Raw genomic sequence first — 17,952 nt, 5'->3', positions numbered from 1 at the left:
AATCCAATGTTCATGGAAGACTCAGGGTGAACTACCCAGGTTTTCCTAAGTGCGCTGAAAACCTATGCAAGGTGGGTTACAATTTCACTCCATTTATTATTTTATCCTGCATAGTTTTACATATTCTGAATATCAAAATGTAATACAATCAGTAGCAAATGAGTAAATGCATTCTGAGTATATGTTGACTTTTATTTTTTCTAGGCATACTCTGTCTACGATGAAGACATTGGCTATTGCCAGGGACAGTCCTTCCTTGCAGCTGTGCTACTCCTCCATGTGAGTTAATTGCAAAATGAAAGCTTTGATATTTGAAGCCAAAGCAGCTTTAAAATCAGTAGTACTGGAACATAGCATTTGACAGATATTTACTCTTGTTTATTTGTCTCTGTTCATTTTCCTGTTGTTGCTTTTTGGCAAATAGTGAATAATGGCTTCTATCTTTATGGATGTAGATTTCATTTATCTAGGAGAAATCCGATAAATTATCAAGCATTTCTGTGTCAAAACCAGACACTGATGAGTTACATCTTTTCTTGGAATTTAATTCTTATGTAGGTAAACTTCCTTTGGGTTCAAGGGAGATATTCTCAGAGTAGCCAACAGGAGCAAGCAGTCTCATTAATTTTCAGTGAGACTTTTTGTCCTAAGGACATTTTGTAATATCGTTTGAATGAGAGCTGGATTTGAACATTAGTATTTTAGCCTGTAACCAAGAACTGTACGAACTTGGATCTGTCACCTCCTGTATATACGTATGTATGTGTATAGTGATAGGGAGATAAATAAACAGTTTGTATATTTGGCTTTAACTTTGATGATGTTTCAGTGCAAAAGAAGCGGATTCAAATAGTATGGATATTGGTGGATATTGTAAAGAATTTCTGAATAAAACTCCCCAGACATCAACAGCAACTCTAATTCAGGACATAGCCTTTTTCTATCAAGCTTTAATTAATAAATTATTAATCATGGTTGACATACGCTTTAGATTGTGGTTTTGGATAGGACGTTGGTGGTATATATGTTACATATACTTTTCCTAAGGCATCAAGAAATCAAATTCTATCAATTCAACTATACTTTGTAATTCCTAGTGAGATCTAAGACTCCTCGAATATTTATGGAGCATGACACACAGTGGAAGTGTTATAGAGGAGCTTTAGATTTCTCAGGAGTAAACCTGAAATTAGTCAGGTTATTGCAGTCCCACATATGCTGCAAATCACCTCATCTCTCAGTTATTTTGTGAGTAAATTTTTACCCAAAGAAGTTGTTTAATTTCCACTGGAAGAATAAGCCAATTGCAATACAGGAGCGTTTTAGAAATGAGTAGGTGTCACATTCTTAATGTTCAACTAATACTTAGCTCCTCTCTCTTGGTAGTGTGCTGTCATTACGATAGAGAATCACCTTTGTTTCTAGTGTTTCAGGAGTTAGAAGAAATTGCCCTGTTATGTAGGGAATACTAAATGGCAATTGCACTCATTTTAATTTGCCCTTTATAACGTTTGCTTTCATAATAGGATATTAAACTGAAATAATCAGAGAAAGGGGGGAAGGGAAGCAGTGTCACTCATGTAAGTTGGGAGCTTCCCAGGATGTCCTTGAACTTGTGTTTTTCTCAAATTTTCCAACCAATCTGTATCTGTGAAAGCTTGTAAGATCCTCTCTAACTCTCCAGTCTTTGCATGGATTCTATCCCCTTTTCTTTCCCCCTTTTTTCTGGGACAGGTTATCATTTCTCTTCAGTGTAGATATCTTTCAGGGATGGTTGGGTAGCCTGAACTTCCATCCTGGCTTTTTGTGATTTTGCTGCTTTGGTGAAATCCCCATCAAAGATGAGCAAGTAATTTCTAATCATGGGGGACCAGTGTTGCCAACTCTGATAGTTTTACTGTTAGTCTCATAGTATTTGACTTTTTTTTTCCTCACTGTCTACCTCTTGGAATCACTACTATGTGAAAAAATAAAAATTCATTAAAAAAAAAAAAAAGCAGGTAAATTTCTGGCTTTTGTGATTCCAAGTAAAAATAATAAGGGACAAATATCTGAATGTTTAAAATCGGAAATGCCCCAAATAGGCATTTTCTTAAAAATAATAATAATAATAAAAAGATAAACTTCATTTTAAGATTTGAATTCTTGGGGTTGGTAATATTGGAGAACCTGCATCCACAGAGTGAGGACTCCATGGCCTCTGCCTGTACGTCCTTTGGCCCAGTACTCACTTCTGTTCCCTCTCCCTGTGCTGGGGGAGGAATGACTGTCAATGCACGTGTGTTTGAGCATGCAAGGTAGGTGTGCTTGTGCATGAGCATCTGTCATTTTATTAGAAATAATTGTTACCTTACAAAAAATGTACATGTGCTTTCATTTTATTCTAGAGCAGATTCAAGCTTTTTGGTGAGGATAAAAAATTTTCTTCCCTTTTCTTTGTCTGCGGCCTTTATCCACTGTCAGTGGGGATTGTTCTGACCAGATAAAATTGTGATAAAGAGCACTGAGATTTCTAAAAGCTTGTCCTAGGTGAATCTAGCCTGCACAGATAGCTAGCAGCTGACTTGGCAGTTCTTTATTCCAACTAGTTATTTTTATATATGCTGTCTGAAAATGAAAATGTCCACACATGGCCCTGGAGACAGGGCATAATCATAAGCTGAACTACAAAAGATAAAACCCGGAAGGTAAATATCAACAGACTAAAATTCTCTTTGAAAAAATACTGAGCTTTTATCTATTGCTGATATTTGATAAGGGACTGGCACGATAGTGAATGAAGGAGTATACTAAAAGGTCAAGAATTGTCATCCTTGATACTCAATAATTGTTTGCATTTGTAACAGTCTGGTGCCTGCAAAAGCAAGGTGTTTTTTTCAAAGACCTGATTTGTGGCCTGCAGGGACTCTGCTTGTGCATGTCTCCTTCCTGTGTTACCTGAAGGCATGGGGGAAGAGGGAGATAGCAGCACTGGAGGTTTGATGACACAGGGCTTCCCACAAATTCAGCACTTTATAAGCTCAAGCCAATAAATTAGAGTGGCCCACATAGCTTTTCCATCAGTACCACCTTCTGAAATTCTGTTGCATGAGAAATTTTGGTCAACATGGAATAGAGAGCTTATGGAGATATGGCTTCCGAAAAAAATCATAATGTTAATAGGGGAGATTGGTCCCTCCAAGCTCCCAAGGACGTTCTGTTGGCAAAACTTGTTATTTCCTTATTTATCATTGGAAACCTGACTTCAGAGATTTTCATGTCCTGGGGTTTGGATGAAAGTAAGCAAGCGTTATTCTCACTAAGGGTTCTTTATCTTAGGTCTCCTGCTTTTTTCAGTTAATCAAGTTTCTCTCAATAGAAATCAATGTCTTGGGATGTTGTTTTTCTTTTTTCTTTTTCTTTCCTTTTATTTATTTATTTATTTTTAACTCATGTTCTGTAGCTGAGAGTTGTGTGCTGGTTGATCTTGTACATATTGGCAGAAAGAATACCGATGACAGTTGTGCGGTTGTAAGGATGTAATACTTACATAAGCCTATGATCTGATCCCACCTTTTCTTCTTCAGAGAAAGTCTTAAAGAGCCAAATCAAGGTGCCCAGCAAGAAGAATAGTCTAATAGTCTAAATTCAGGGTGCTTTGCTGAAAATTTTAATATATCCCAGTTTTTGAATTCATTGTTCCTGAGGTATTTAAGCGTACGTGTGTGTGTGTTTCTATCTGTATAAAGAATTTCCATCTTTAGCTCAGTTTTCTAAATTATGTTTGTATATTTTTCCAGATGCCAGAGGAGCAGGCATTCTGTGTATTTGTGAAAATAATGTATGACTATGGCTTGAGGGACCTCTACAGAAATAACTTTGAAGATCTCCATTGCAAATTTTTCCAGCTGGAGAAGTTAATGCAGGTGGGGCCTGAGTAACAAATTATTCTACTTTTGTAAATGGAAATATTGGTGAGACTAATGTTTTGCTTTCATAACCTACTGGATGATAAAACCCCTCTCCTTTAAGGTAGGATAGAACCAAAGCAGGGAAGTTTAATATCTGGATCCAAACATTGTGAGTCAGATTTATTTATATATTTTTTTTCTTTCATATACCAATCTTGCTGCTAATCTTTGTATCGAAGCAGAGTATGTATCTGTGCTTTTTTCACTCTCTGTTTGCTTACTGTCTCTCCTCCATGTTTTGTTATGCTACTTAGAGAGAATTTTTCTGTTCTATTGAAGCCAGTGTATCTTTTGGACTCCCACCATCAGTGTCCTACTTTCTATGAATTGTGTTGATGGTTAAGAGGTCAGTCAAATCAGGACATCCTGATGCTTATGAAATACAAATCAAGTGTAGGTCATTTTACAGATTTTGCTGTAATTTCAGTACATTGCTCTTTTTTCAGATGTAATCATATCATATTCAAAGCAATTTAAATAAAAGGTTGCAGGTTTTACACATTGGTGTTCTGACTAATAAGCACTTACTAACAGTCCATTAAGCCTTGACCTGGATTTCTGTTATTATAGTGAAAATTAGCTGCTAGAGTCATTTACCATAAATGGACATACATACCTCTGAGATTTGTTAAAAACAAACAAAAAAGTTCACAGACCACAGTTAATTGAATGATCTTTTTTCAGATTTCAAATTGTGCATATTTCCTACTTGATCAAGTACAATTTAATACTAATTAATTTGATTCTTAACACTGGTATATGGTCTTTTCAATATTTATGTTGTGGACATAAAGCTTTTTACTCTGTTAACAGAAAATGAGTGTATCATCAGTGTAGAGTAGAATTATCGGTGATAACTTTGTGTTGCTTATATATGTTCCTAGTTAGAGACATTGTGTGATGAAGTCATGAACATTAGTGTGCTGTGCTGCTTTCATGCTCTGCAAGGTGGTCTATTACTTGTTTAGCAGAATAATTTACAAGAAGACACAGTTAAGAAGTAACTTTTAAAAACATATACCATGCCTGACATAGATTTCACAACTGCTCTGCCTTTCTCCTGTTGAAGATTTTGTAATTTCTCAGTATTTCCTAACAGTATGTTGTTTGATGCCATGACAGAATCCATAGTGAATATCTTACTACAAACTGTAACCATGGCCATGAAAGTTATAAAGAAACATTACCATTGCTCAGAAGAAGCCAGGATTTCACTTTGTTACGTTTTTCAGTCTTTAGCAACCTGGTACTTACTGGCAATGCAGATGATGAACCTGAAGTAATGAATAATACTGAAACATTTATTTTTTCCTTTACTCTAGGAGCAGTTACCTGACTTGTATAGTCATTTCTCAGACCTCAATTTGGAAGCTCATATGTATGCATCCCAGTGGTTCCTCACTCTTTTCACTGCCAAGTTTCCGCTCTGCATGGTCTTCCACATCATTGACTTACTACTTTGTGAGGTAAAAAAACCTTGAATCAGGAATCCCTTTCTCCATCCCCCGAATGTGTTAAGAACTTTCATCTTTCTTTGTTTCATTTCATTGGAGTCATTTACAGTTTAATTTCAAAATGTGTGTACTAAATTCTTTAGAAATCATGGTTATATTGAGAAGATGTTCAGTGGAATGCTGGTTTGGTTTTCAAAGTAGAATGGTGGATCGCTTCATTCTTTGCAAAGGGATCTAATTAAGAATATCTGATGTATACATCTGTTCTAATTTAATTTGTTAAATAATTTATTCAAAGTTAGGAATTCTAATCTTTTGAAGATACCTAGTAGGCTTTTAGTGGGAAAACTCTCCAGATCTTCTGATTCAGAATGCCTAAAGACTGTAAGGATATTGCATGCTGCTTTGATGGCCTAGTATTAAACAAATAATGAGAACTGTTAAGCATCTCAATTGAGTGAAGCTCTTTCCTTCCTATTTTTTTTTCTACTATTCCAACTAAGGAATGCATTACTGCAAGTACAGAATGGTGCATTTCTGAATTGTAGACATATCTGCACTTTCTTTAAAAAAATAGAATGGAATGGAAAAAAATGGAATGTTAATTTTGGTGAGGTGTTAGTACTTCTTTGAGTACTTCTGTTAGTACTTCTTTGAGTACTTATCTGAGCTCTGATTTTTCACAATGTCTTGATTATTTAAGTAAGCAAATAGAAAGAGAGCAGAAGTTGTTAGTCTTGTTTCGTCTTTGCCCTCCTTTTTGCAGAGATGGTTATGCAATAGATGAATATAATACCTTGACCACTTTTGAATTGTTAGTGAGCTCATTTTCAGAATGGACTTCTGGTGTGGATTTGATCATTCTTTGTTAGTTGAGTTTATTTCTTCATTCTGATATTGGTGTACAGTTGATCTCAGAAATAACTGTTTTAAGAAATCATCTGTCAAGAAGTACAGAACACCATTTTGTGGTGGCAATTGTTCTGCTAGCGGTATAGTTACATCCTGTCTTAAGCTCTTGCTCGTCTTATTATATTAAGTTTGATGACAAAATACGCTGAAGAAATATTTCAGTCATGGTTAATATAGATTTAAAGTTTAGAATGAAAAAAAAAATACCACACCCCATTAAATGTCTCACATCTGGCAGTGTTCATCTCAGCAGGTCTGAAAGAATTTCTCTGGGAAGAAAGGTGAAGGAATCCAAAAAGAAAGGGGTAGAGTCAACAGCAGAGTCTGCTAGGGAAAGAGAAACTTGTTAGAATCTGCGAAGGGTAACCACATAAAGCTAGAGAAACATCTTTTACAACAGTTAAAAATAAATCAGAAATGGTAAGAAAATTGATTTCAAATGGGAAGATACATACAGACATCTTGAGAAACAGTGGGGCAATGCGTAAACAGCATACTGAGGCAACAGCGTAGACTATCAAACTGCTCCTAATGTTCATGAGTCAACCAGTCTGGAGTAACAGGCAGTTAGTTCTGAGAATCTATGAAAGAAGCTTAGATTAAAATTATATTAAAATAAAAATCTAGTTGGTCCTCATCGTAGAAGGAAAATGTTATCAAAGGACTTGGGTCTGTTCAGCCTGGAGAAAAGAAGACTGAGAGGGGATCTCATCATTGTGTACAAATACCTGAGGTGTGAGAGACAGAGGGATTTGGCCAACCTCTTCTCAGTGGTTTGTGGGGACAGGACAAGGGGTAGTGGCCCCAAGATGGAGCACAGGAAGCTCTGCACCAACATGCGAAAGAACTCCTTCACGGTGAAGGTGACAGAGCACTGGAACAGGCTGCCCAGGGAGGTTGTGGAGTCTCCTTCTCTGGAGATATTCAAGGCCCGTCTGGACGCCTACCTGGGCAGCCTGCTCTAAGGAACCTGCTTTGGCAGGGGGGTTGGACCCGATGATCTCTCGAGGTCCCTTCCAACCCCTACAATTCTGTGATTCTGTGTGATTCTGTGACTAGACAGAATAGGCAAGGAATCATTCCTTAAAAAATCATACTGTGAAGCTGTCTGTCCAGTCAGCCTCCAGAAGGAGTGAAGGAGCAGTCAAAAAATAATTTTGGTCTGCATTAAATTGCTCTTTACTTTATCTCTGAACAAACAGCATGCCTGTAATTCCAGCAACTGGAAGGAGAAAAAACAGTTGCGGCTGCTAACACCAGAGCATATTCTTCTGGAAAAAAAACAAATCAAAAAATCAAAATGTCTTTGAAGTCTTTTTTTTTTTTTTTTTTAAATAAGCTTCCAGCCTTCTCATTAATTTTTCATAAATACAGATGAATTTTAAATAGCTTCAGTTTCCTTCCTGGCTGTGCTTTCTCCATATCTCTGTTCTGTCTGTCACTGACAAACTGTTTACATCACATGTGACTCCTATGAAAGAAAAATATTGGGGGAAGAAAAAAAGTTAAACCATTGCTGCCTGGGTGCTGCAAACTGGTCATCCCAAGGGAGGTTCTCTGGCGCCCACAAAAGTACTTGAGTTGTGGATGGACAGTTTGGGTCATCCAGGAATTCTTGGATGAGATTTGTCTTTTTAGTTCTTGACTCTGGCTGGAAGAGTGACATTGATCATTACAGATACCTTTTAACTCTCAATCCAGAGAGGATTGGGTAGGTGGGCACATGTGCTTCCCTTGCTTGTGTTGTGGGATGGCAGCAGCCCAGCTGGGACGTGGCCCTCCTGAGCAAGACCAAATCCAGGGATGTGGCAGCCCATGAACTATTTGCTACTTTGGGATATGAGAATAATCGAGAAACTTTTAAAATCACATCAAAGTGCGTGCCATTACATTGAAGGTCTTTTCATCATTCTCAACTTAAATATGACTTGATAAATAAATAAATAAATAAATAGCCCAAATTCGTAGGAGTTTAGGACTTGCTGTGACCTTTACATGATTCTTTCATCCTGTTGTCTTCCTCTGACGTTTTTTTTAAGCCATTTTTTAAAGCTGTTGAAGATGTCATTCAACCCCCAAATTACGCAAATTTCCAGTGGCCTTAGAATACTGCCTTGATAACTGTAGGACAGAGTCTGTCACCCAGGGTTATCCAAGAAGGAAATGTATTGAAGTGATTTGTCTTTCCTTGGACAGCAACTTGAAGAAAATTTTGGGCTTGCAGGCTGGTAATCCATAGTGCCACGGTGCATATTATAAGGCTTAATACTTCGTGTCTGACTGCCTGTAATAAAACAAAACAAAACAAAACAAAACAAAAAACCAAAAAAAAACAAAACAACTGTAGATCCAGTTGAAAGCTTTTATATGATTACCAAAGTGCTTGCTTTTGAGCTTGGCTACGCAGATAAATTTGAACATGTCAGCATCAGCTGAAGATCTTTCCACAAGGCTCCTTTTAGCTGCCTGTTTCAACACTTCGTTAGTCTACTTTTGCTATTTCTATTTGCATTAAAGAGTAACTTTATGGTAAAAATCCAAGTGCTATGTGGACTTTTTGGTCTTATCTATCAATGTGATATTATGGTATTGAACACTTTGTGAGTCTGCTTTGTTTCGCTGCCTCTTTTTACTGCAAATTTTAAATTGTTTAACTTTTAACGTTCAACTTTCTTTTGCATTTTAAAATTTACAATTCAGAATTAAAATACGTGTTTTAGAAGCACTAAATAAGTGACATTAAGAAAAGGAGAAAAAAAGGAGAAAAGGAGAAAACAGAAAGGAGAAAAAAATGGTTGGCAGACAACTTAAATGCATTTTTTTAAATTTCATGAAAATAAAATACTCAGATCAGTTGGGGGATGGATGGACACACATACACACACACATTCACATACAAGCTCAAGGTTTTATTTGGTTATTACGTGGTTATTAACCTGGAACTTTGAAGCTTTATTGGTAACCTGCCTTTATCTGGCTGTTTTTGTGTGCAGTTCCTGAAGATATAAAATACACAAGATTGTACATCTTTCCTTTCAAGGAGTATAAAAAAACCAAGCATGGTGCCTTTTTGAGGCTGGTACAGAAATTTATATATTATAGTGTCAGTAATTATATAGTCTTGTTACAAAAATTAATAGTTTGACTACTGAGCTGCGATTTTATGATCAGAACTGAATAGGAGAGGAAGCAACTGGTTATCTGTCACTTTTGAATATTAAATAATTCAATGTTCTCTATACAACTAGTATCAGAGAAGTGAAACTGCGTTTCCCAGGACTACGTAGCAGCACGGTGGAAGATGTTAGTCTTTGTTTATCAAGTATCACATTTTGAATTTTGTATAAAGTGGCTTTTATAATCAGTTTTGAGAAACTACCTATGATGATTAAGGCTAATGGGTGTGGGCTTTTATTATATTATTATATTTTATTTTTAAATAGAAATTAAATTATGCCTTCTTGCTGGTAAATGAGCATCTCTTGATGGTGAAACTGTGGCCTGTGTTATATAGGTGTGGTGCCTGGGAGCACTGCTTTGTAATGAAATAATGAAAACCTTAGACAACGTATAACTTTTGGCACTGAGGATGTGGTTTCTGTCTTACGTGTGCCTTACTGAAGAAGGGGTGTACCAGGACCCCCTGAGCCGTGTGGAGTCGCTCAGACGCTAAGACCAGCCATCGCTGCGCGTTCGTACTAACTGCAGAGCGGGTACCCCAGCGGGCTGCTGGCTTGTGTCTGTCACTGCCAGATACTTCTGTGATCCCTTCAGCAGAGTTGAGAAAGAACAGATTAACATTTTAATTTATTAAACTTTCTCAGGAACTGAGTCAGGAACAAGCCCACTTCCTCTGTAATTTGACATGCAGATGAAGTGTGAATTAAGTAAAATATTGTGCCTGGATCTTTATCTTCTGTAGACCTACAGGGAAAGATTTGGAAAATTTTTGGAATTAACGATCATTGTCATGTTGTTTGCATTTGTTAACCCTTCAAGCTGTGACAGTTTTAATAAACCTTACAACACAGCTGACAGGGCTTGCTAAAAATCAAATCTATTTCAGTAAAAACACATTAAAAACAAGAGCTAAGTAATGAGTAGATATAGATCTGTGCTGAAACTTCCCGCATTATTCCTGTGCTATTTACAAAAGTAAAGTCAATGTCATATGTGTGAGCTGGAAAAGGCTGGGGGGGTTGTTTGTTTTCCTTCTTCTGAATGCAGACAATGTGACTGGCATGCAGACTGCGTCCTTCCTCCTGCCCGGTGCTCCTTGCGTTATGGCTGCTGGGGAGCCAAGTCTCCTTTTGGAAGTCTTTATCAGCCACTGCTCCTTCTTGCAAAGAGACTGGAAAGGATTTCTTTCTGAGGCTGTTACAGTTGGGTTTTAAGTGGCTTAAGGTGAAGGAGAGTGGGCTGTGTCTCAGGCTGCAGATGGGAGAGACTCGGATTTGAACGTGTGTCCACTTGGGTAACACCGGTGTGCTACCTTTGGGGCTTGCTATGCTGAGGAAGAAAGCATGCATGAGTTAGTTGATTTAAGGCCTTCCACATAGTGAGGCACAAGTTGCTATATAGAAGTCTTTATTTTTAAAATGACATATATCAAGACTATTAGTGTCTGAAATGTTGTCTTTAAGGAGCATGTCCCAGAATAATGTTACAAAAACATAGCTACATTTGTGCAGTGTTCTTAAATCATATGACATGTACCTATACATACAGCTTGTGGAGTCTCTTATCTCCTAAAATAGATATTACTTTAAATGTTGTGAGACAAAAGAATGCTAGAAAATTAAGGTGATCCATAGCCTAGAAAAAGGTAAGGAATTTTAAGTTGATTATCTAGGGAATAGAAATGACTTTTCTGCATCGAGAAGCATCTGCTGACATATCAGCTGTTATCATCATCTTCATTGCAAAAACCTAGGGTGTGCAGTAGGGTTAGCTCAGGTTTTCTGGCCCTGGATGCTTTGCTTTTGTGTATTTAGGTGAATTATGTAAATCCATGCTAAAAGAAATTTTAGCTTAATTTGTCTGATGACTACTGCTGTGTTATTTTTCAGTACTAGAAGATAAACTAAAAAGAATGAAAAAAGGATGTGGTATTTGATTGGGTGTTTTATGGATGAGCAACTTTTTGAAGTTCTTGTATGTGTGTGTTTAAAATGTTCAGATTATTATAATACAGATTTTAAATTTATTTTCTGACTGAAGGCCATAAGAAGCATTGGGTGTTGGGATATAAAATTTCAATCAAAAGCAGAAATATTGGAGGTATAAAACAAAATGTTCTATATTGCCACAGGGAACACAAGATGTTCTATTAACTTTTAAAGCTATACAGATTTTATAACAATTGAAGTGTGGATTGAGGAAAAGAGTATTTTAATAGAGCACATTCAAGAGGTTCTTGGAGAGCCACAAGATTTAACACAACCCTTTACACTGTGTTGTCCAGCTGTTCCTGTGAGCATCCATAATTTATGTGTCTTCCATTCATAGCTGCAGCTTGTTTATCCCCAAAATAACAAGGCTGGTGATAAATGCTCAGCATGAGCAAAGAAAAAAACTGCCTCAAAGCAATCTGCAATTCAAGATAACTTATGTGAACAGAAGGTACCTTTTTGGTGATGTTGATAAATGTGATCCCAAAACATTGGGGCTGCTTCTGTTCTGAGATGCAGGTGAAAAGTTGCCGAAGATGAGGGATCCAAGTGAATGACCTAGTTGTGCCTTACTGGGGTGAGACAGCTCATGTTGTATCACAATATGTCTCTGAATTATTTTCCCCATCGCTACTGAAATATTTTAGCCACTTACTAGTTGATGTTCACTTGGTTGATTTTTCTAGGAATACGGTTAATTTCCATAATGCTTGCTTAACACCAGTGCCATCTGCTGTATTTGAATAGCAGCATATTCTAGGCAGCTTTGGCAGTACTGAAAAGCACTTCAGAAGTAACTGAAGGAAAGGATCACAAATAGGCGAGTGATATTCTGTGAACAAACCCAGGAAGCTAAGCTAATTTGGGGACTGTTTTTAAAAGACAGGGTGGTGCAGCCTGCCTCTGCCCAAACACATTCTGTCACTTTGCACTTGGAACTTGAGGCCGTGCTGGATTTTTTGATGAAATACGTAAAATCAGAAAGTGAACTTTGCATTCAGGTGCATGTTGGAGAGGGGCAATGAAAGCAAAGGCAAGGCTGTGTTGTCACAGGGAAAGGGACATCATGAATAACAAATGTTGGGAAAGAGATCAGGTGGCATGGGGGCACGCATTTTCGTCATGTTGTGTGACTGGGGGAACATGCAGAGGGGAAGGAGATATCTCAGCAGGTGTTCTGAACCTCTCATCTTGTCTCTTCTAAAGAAACTCGGGGTCTGGAAGATTTCTGCTCCTCTCAGTGTGTCTAATGGTCATCCCCTGTTTCCCCGTGAGAGTTGGAGGACCTGTCTGTCTACAGATCAGAGATCTGAGGTCTCTTTTTCCATCCCCTGATGTGGATTCAGGCTCCTTTCTCTGTCCCTGTATTAATCAGGTTAAGAAAGAGGGAAAGGAATGTCAAAAGGCCATCCGATTTAAACCTCTGAAAACCAGAAGAGCCAGGACCTGATGTTAGTGGATGGCTTGGTCAAGCAAATGGAGAAGGCATGCTGCCAGCCCATAACCAGCTGCCAGTGAATTAGGAGCATGCCACTGCAGAAACGCCAGATGTCAGGGAGCAATTTGATATGTAGAAATGACTTAAAATCCCATGGCTGTAATGTTTGTTCTTTGAAAACAGTCACAGAAGCTGGACAGAAAAAGGGCTAATCTCATAGCACTCTTGACCTTCATCCAGCCTTAGCAACATCTTAGAAGCAAATTACGTGAAAGTCATTCAAAGCATCTAAATATTTACTAGCACTCCTAAATCACATTCATTTCTGTTAGAAGCAACCAACCAAAGAAAATTTAATGCAAAATCTTACTTTTATGGTTTCCTGGTAGTATTACTCACATGCCTTTTCATGCTGTAAAATACAGAAAAATAGCACAATGAATACTGAATCCCATGGTACCATTTTTAATTATCTCCATGGTACCTGCTTATCTAATAATTCAGTCAACTGGTTTTAATTGGGTTTGTGTATTATTCACAGCATTGTAGTATCAGGATGGAGAAATGTGCATTTTCTTTCCTTCTTTTACATGTTTATAGCATTTCCTGCTGTGAGTTATTGTTGGAGCAATATATATGGGTGCACTGCAGGAAAACCAGTTTGCAAAGTCAACTATACCTCATACTTTAGCAGTAAGATCTCTTTGCAATATTTCTTTTCTCCGAGATAGCTGTTTAGTAAGAAAGCTGTCTGTTGCTTATATAAACCTTGATATTTTACACAATAATAAGATCATATTTTTGTAGCTTTTAGTTCTATGAAATCAATCCAGAATTTGAAAATTAAGTTTCTTTTGGCCTACTAGAGCAAGAATTGTGAAGTAATTTTCCAGTGGAATTTAGCAATTCTTTTTGTATGTGTCCATGATCTGCTAGGTTAGCAAGAGCTAATAATTCAGAGGGTATGTTAGTAGCTAAAGCAATAACCATAACTGAACACAAATGCACATGTATGAGCTGTGCACAGGCGCAGACAACCTTTGTAGCAAGAACTATCCCTTTTATCTGGTGCCTTATTTGAGGAAGTTGGCCTTTCTTTTCTTTAGTTGCCTTGTTGCTGAACTTGAATAAATGCACGAGCCTATGCGTCTAAGTAAAAGACTTAAATTAATGTGCAGATCCCTGCAGAGTGTGCTCCAAGTCTGCATTACTTACAAAGAGAAATTTGAGCTTCAGAGCATGTATTTATGGTGTCAGCAAAGTGAATATATTTGTGACATTCCTAAAATTTGTTGTGTATTCTCAACATATTAGTTGCCAAACAAATGTTTTGCTGAAAGCAATCCAAAACATAAATAGAATTTTAATTCTCCTTTAGAGTTTGTAACCCCAATTACCCTCTACAGCTCTTTTGAAAGAGTGTGCAGTCAAACACATCATTATGAAACACTTTCAAATAATGAAACAATGTCAAATGAACTTCAGTGGAATAGCTAATCTCTCTCTCTCTTTTTTTTTTTTTTTTAAAAAAAAGGAAAATTCAGTTATTAGAAAACAAAAACAGGTTAACTGGTTCTTGATGACATGTCGTGTGAGTCTTGAGACTTCTCAGCCCATGCTTAAGTGCTTGTACATTCTTCTTCACTTGGTGTGGAGCTTCAGGGAATGTTGTATCGATATCTTCCCTACTTCCCGCTACATGTCACTCATATCTAGGAACAAAGCCACAGATAAGGGCGCTCATGTTAAATGAATTTCTCATACATTCTTTGGAGAGATTCACTTCCTTTTATTTGTGGAAATGATGCGGGGGTGCTGCCCTGTAACCAGAGGAAGGTCTGTCAGATGATCTGGGCTGGAGAGGGATCGTTGCTAGTATTTAATGTAGCCTAACTTGCCAATAGGCTTCTGTCAGCTAAGCAAAGCTTTAAAATGCATGATAAATTCCAAAGTCCCCTGGGCAATTGTTGTCTAGATACTGTGTGATTAAATTGTTTGGCCTAACTCTTCTGTCTCCTGCACTAGGCCAGTGAGGTTTGGCCTGTGTGAGTTTGCTGCTCCCTCAACACCCTTTTTTCCTGTCACTTGGCAGTTTTGCTGTCAGATGGATAGCTGTGCCTCCTCGCTTCTACAGGAAGCCACTGGCACCCTTTCTGTCGCAAATCACACCCAATAAGACCACTTTAATAGGCTCTTTGCCATTTTTGTTTGTTACTCCTTGTTTCCAATCCTCTTTGAGGCCTTTGCGAAAATCACCTGATTTCAAAGCGCACAGGAAGTCGAACTGAGGGCACCTCGAGGAGGGCTTCTGTCTGCACAGGGAGTCACGGCTGCAGAGGGTGTTAGGGAACGGGGAAAACCTCTCACTAGAAGAAAGTTAACATAATAAGATTTCCACTTGTTTTAAGCCAGCCTTAATGTCAGCGTACGTGTATCATGCAGTTGAAGCATTACATTTTTAGAGTCTCGGGAGATATGGTGTCAGGGTTTTGCTCATGAGAATTAGCTAGAACCTGATGGAAAGTACAGTCTTTTGACATAAATTCAAACAAACGGGTGCACGATAAGCAGGAGCCTTAGAAGGTTGTAAGATAGCACAAGGGTCAGGACAGGGAACATTTCCATTTCTCTTGCCTCCTTGACTGCAGAATAGCAGAGAGTTGTCTGCTTTGAGATGGGTTTGTTTATTGTCCAGAAGTCCTGAGCATAAAGATACCCATGAAAGTGCTTGAGGCCTCTACACAAGCTTAAGAGGGTTCATAAATAACACCTGTTGGAAGAAAGAAGATACTGTGCAGATGCTTGACTGGACAGATAAGCCTCTAGACAGGCTGTCGTAGGAGCTGCTGGGCCTTCTGCAAAATGCTAACTAAAAGTGCTGTGGAGGAGCATATCCACACACCGTGTTCCTGGGGCCGTTGCCCATGGGCTTCATGTCTGAAGCTGCACACTGTACACCCCTCCAGCACGTGCGCAGCATCAGTGAACCCCTCGGGCTGGGAAAGAAGAGAATGGCTGCGTGAGGAATGATATGACACAATGATAGGCCCCCAACCGTTCCTGTGCTCTAATAACAGTTCTGGTTTAGAATCCTGAATATTTTTAATTTTGGCTGTTGCATGTTAAACAAGTGAGTGTTTAGGTAATTATTGACAACTTTCACGTTTGCAAGGATGTTTTTAATATTAAGATGAGATCTTCATGCCATTAAAGCATTTACTTCAAAATGGGTTAAACATAGGACCTTTGGTTTTAAAGAGTAATTGTCTAAAGCTTATTTAATATGGGCTCACTCCTCTTTCCCAGTTGTGGATGATTTGTATGTACTTTCATTTTTCCATTATAAAATTGCTGGAGGGATATTGCTAGCAATGATTTATATGTCTGGTACACATTGGTATTTTTGGTACTTCTGCTTCTAAAATAGATGGAGGAGTTAAAGCTGAATCTTATAAATCAGTGTGTTGTAAATGAAGTAGGCTTTTAAATAAGAGATTGTGGAAAAAACGAGCTGAGCTAGCCTCCTTTTTCATAATCGTAATCATTAAACTTGGCTATATCAGAACAGTCTTCCATGCGCTAGGAAAAAGTCATTCAAGTATGCGGATCAGTGGTTACACAATGAGTTTTTAAAATGGGTGGGTAAGGTGCTGCACTGGAAATGTAAAGCATTGTGCTGGAAATCCAAACACCTGAGCAGAAGCCTTCCTGAGGGTTGCCAGATGCCACCTCCAATTCACCCAGCTGTCAGTGAGTATTCATCCTTCAGGTGCAGAAAGTCCAAGCTGGTCAGCATGGAGCTGCCATTGCCTGCACCACTTGCTGCCTCTGCTCTGCAATATTGCCTTGGTGTGGGAGTTACCTCTCCTGTGGAGGAAAGGGAAAGGTGCAGATTGCTTTCTGGCCTCAGGAGTAACGGGGTGCCAGTGCAGTTCTGTGTGAACATCTTAAGTCTTTTGGCTTTCTCATTTTTGGGTGTTTGTGTGTTGAACATCTAATGTAACATTAGGGAGTCTGAGAGCGACCCGGTGCCTGGTGGGGAAGGAAAAAGAGCTGGGGATCCTCAAGACAGGAGGAAACCCATTTCTGCCACATTTGTTCTCCATACAAAGAGTGATCATGAGGAGAAACAGGAAGGAGTGTGATTAGTTTGAGTTCATGAACAATGTGAGTTTCGGGCAAGTCAGAAAAAAATATTTAAAAAATAAATGAAGGCTGGTTTGGTTTTCTTTTTCTTTCTTTTTGTTTTTCTTGCTAGTGCCAGAAAATACACAGGACATGAATTCCTCAGTAATCCAACAGCTATACGTTGTACCTAGTCATAAAATAACAAAATCTGATCAACCAGTTAGTTAGAAAGAAAACAGAATGTTTGTGATAACTTGTGACTCTCATTTATACATTGAATGCTCATATTGAATCCTCTCTGTTAGTAAATAATAGTTGTTAATGTGTCATGACTGTGTACAATGAAGTGATGGCTTCAAGTGGGTATTCGAAATAGAAGTGGGAGTGCTGTGAACTTAATTCACTGCTGCTGGTGCTCTGGTGTTAACAGTGTCATGACTGAAATTCACAGCCAGACATTTTTTCTATTAAAATGAAGTATAAGGAGCAAAATAACTATTGTATTTGAAACATTTGTTATCCCCTTTGGAAAAAAGTTTCCTATGAACGCTTTTTTGGTTCAGTCTTGCTGCAATTGTGACCTCTAGTGGAAAAAGCCAGTTTGTTATCCTAATGATGATGCATCAAATTACAAAGTAATTCATTGTGTTGCAATATTCATTATGTCTGATGTAGGAGCATTTCCAAGACTAATTAATGGTAAAATCCGTTCAAGGCACTGTATGTATATGATGACAGTATCACTTGTGTGCAAATCTGTTAAGACATTTTTAGATATCTACTCTGAAAGATGTTACAAAGAAAGATTTCTCTTTCCATTAAAGAAGCAGGCAAGAAGATATGTAAAATATAATCCAGGATATACTGCAATATACAGCAGTCTGAACACAAAGGACATG

The 17,952-nt window shown here is 38.1% G+C and overlaps 1 protein-coding gene across 9 annotated transcripts in view; it reads left to right on the top strand.

Annotated features, from left to right (window-relative positions):
* The window catches only part of RABGAP1L (RAB GTPase activating protein 1 like), a 249,466-nt gene that overhangs the window by 149,425 nt on the left and 82,089 nt on the right, over positions 1–17,952 (top strand). For all 9 annotated transcript variants that reach the window (XM_083846183.1, XM_083846185.1, XM_083846168.1 and 6 more), the window contains 3 exons: positions 205–279; positions 3,780–3,905; positions 5,273–5,416. In XM_083846183.1, the coding sequence (XP_083702309.1) occupies positions 205–279; positions 3,780–3,905; positions 5,273–5,416 (345 nt within the window). The remainder of the gene's footprint in view (positions 1–204; positions 280–3,779; positions 3,906–5,272; positions 5,417–17,952) is intronic.

Source organism: Anser anser, assembly GCF_964211835.1.
Source record: "Anser anser genome assembly, chromosome: 8".
NCBI lineage: Eukaryota > Metazoa > Chordata > Aves > Anseriformes > Anatidae > Anser > Anser anser.
The sequence above is the reverse complement of the archived record's forward strand: the minus strand, read 5'-3'. Positions and strand labels throughout refer to the sequence as shown.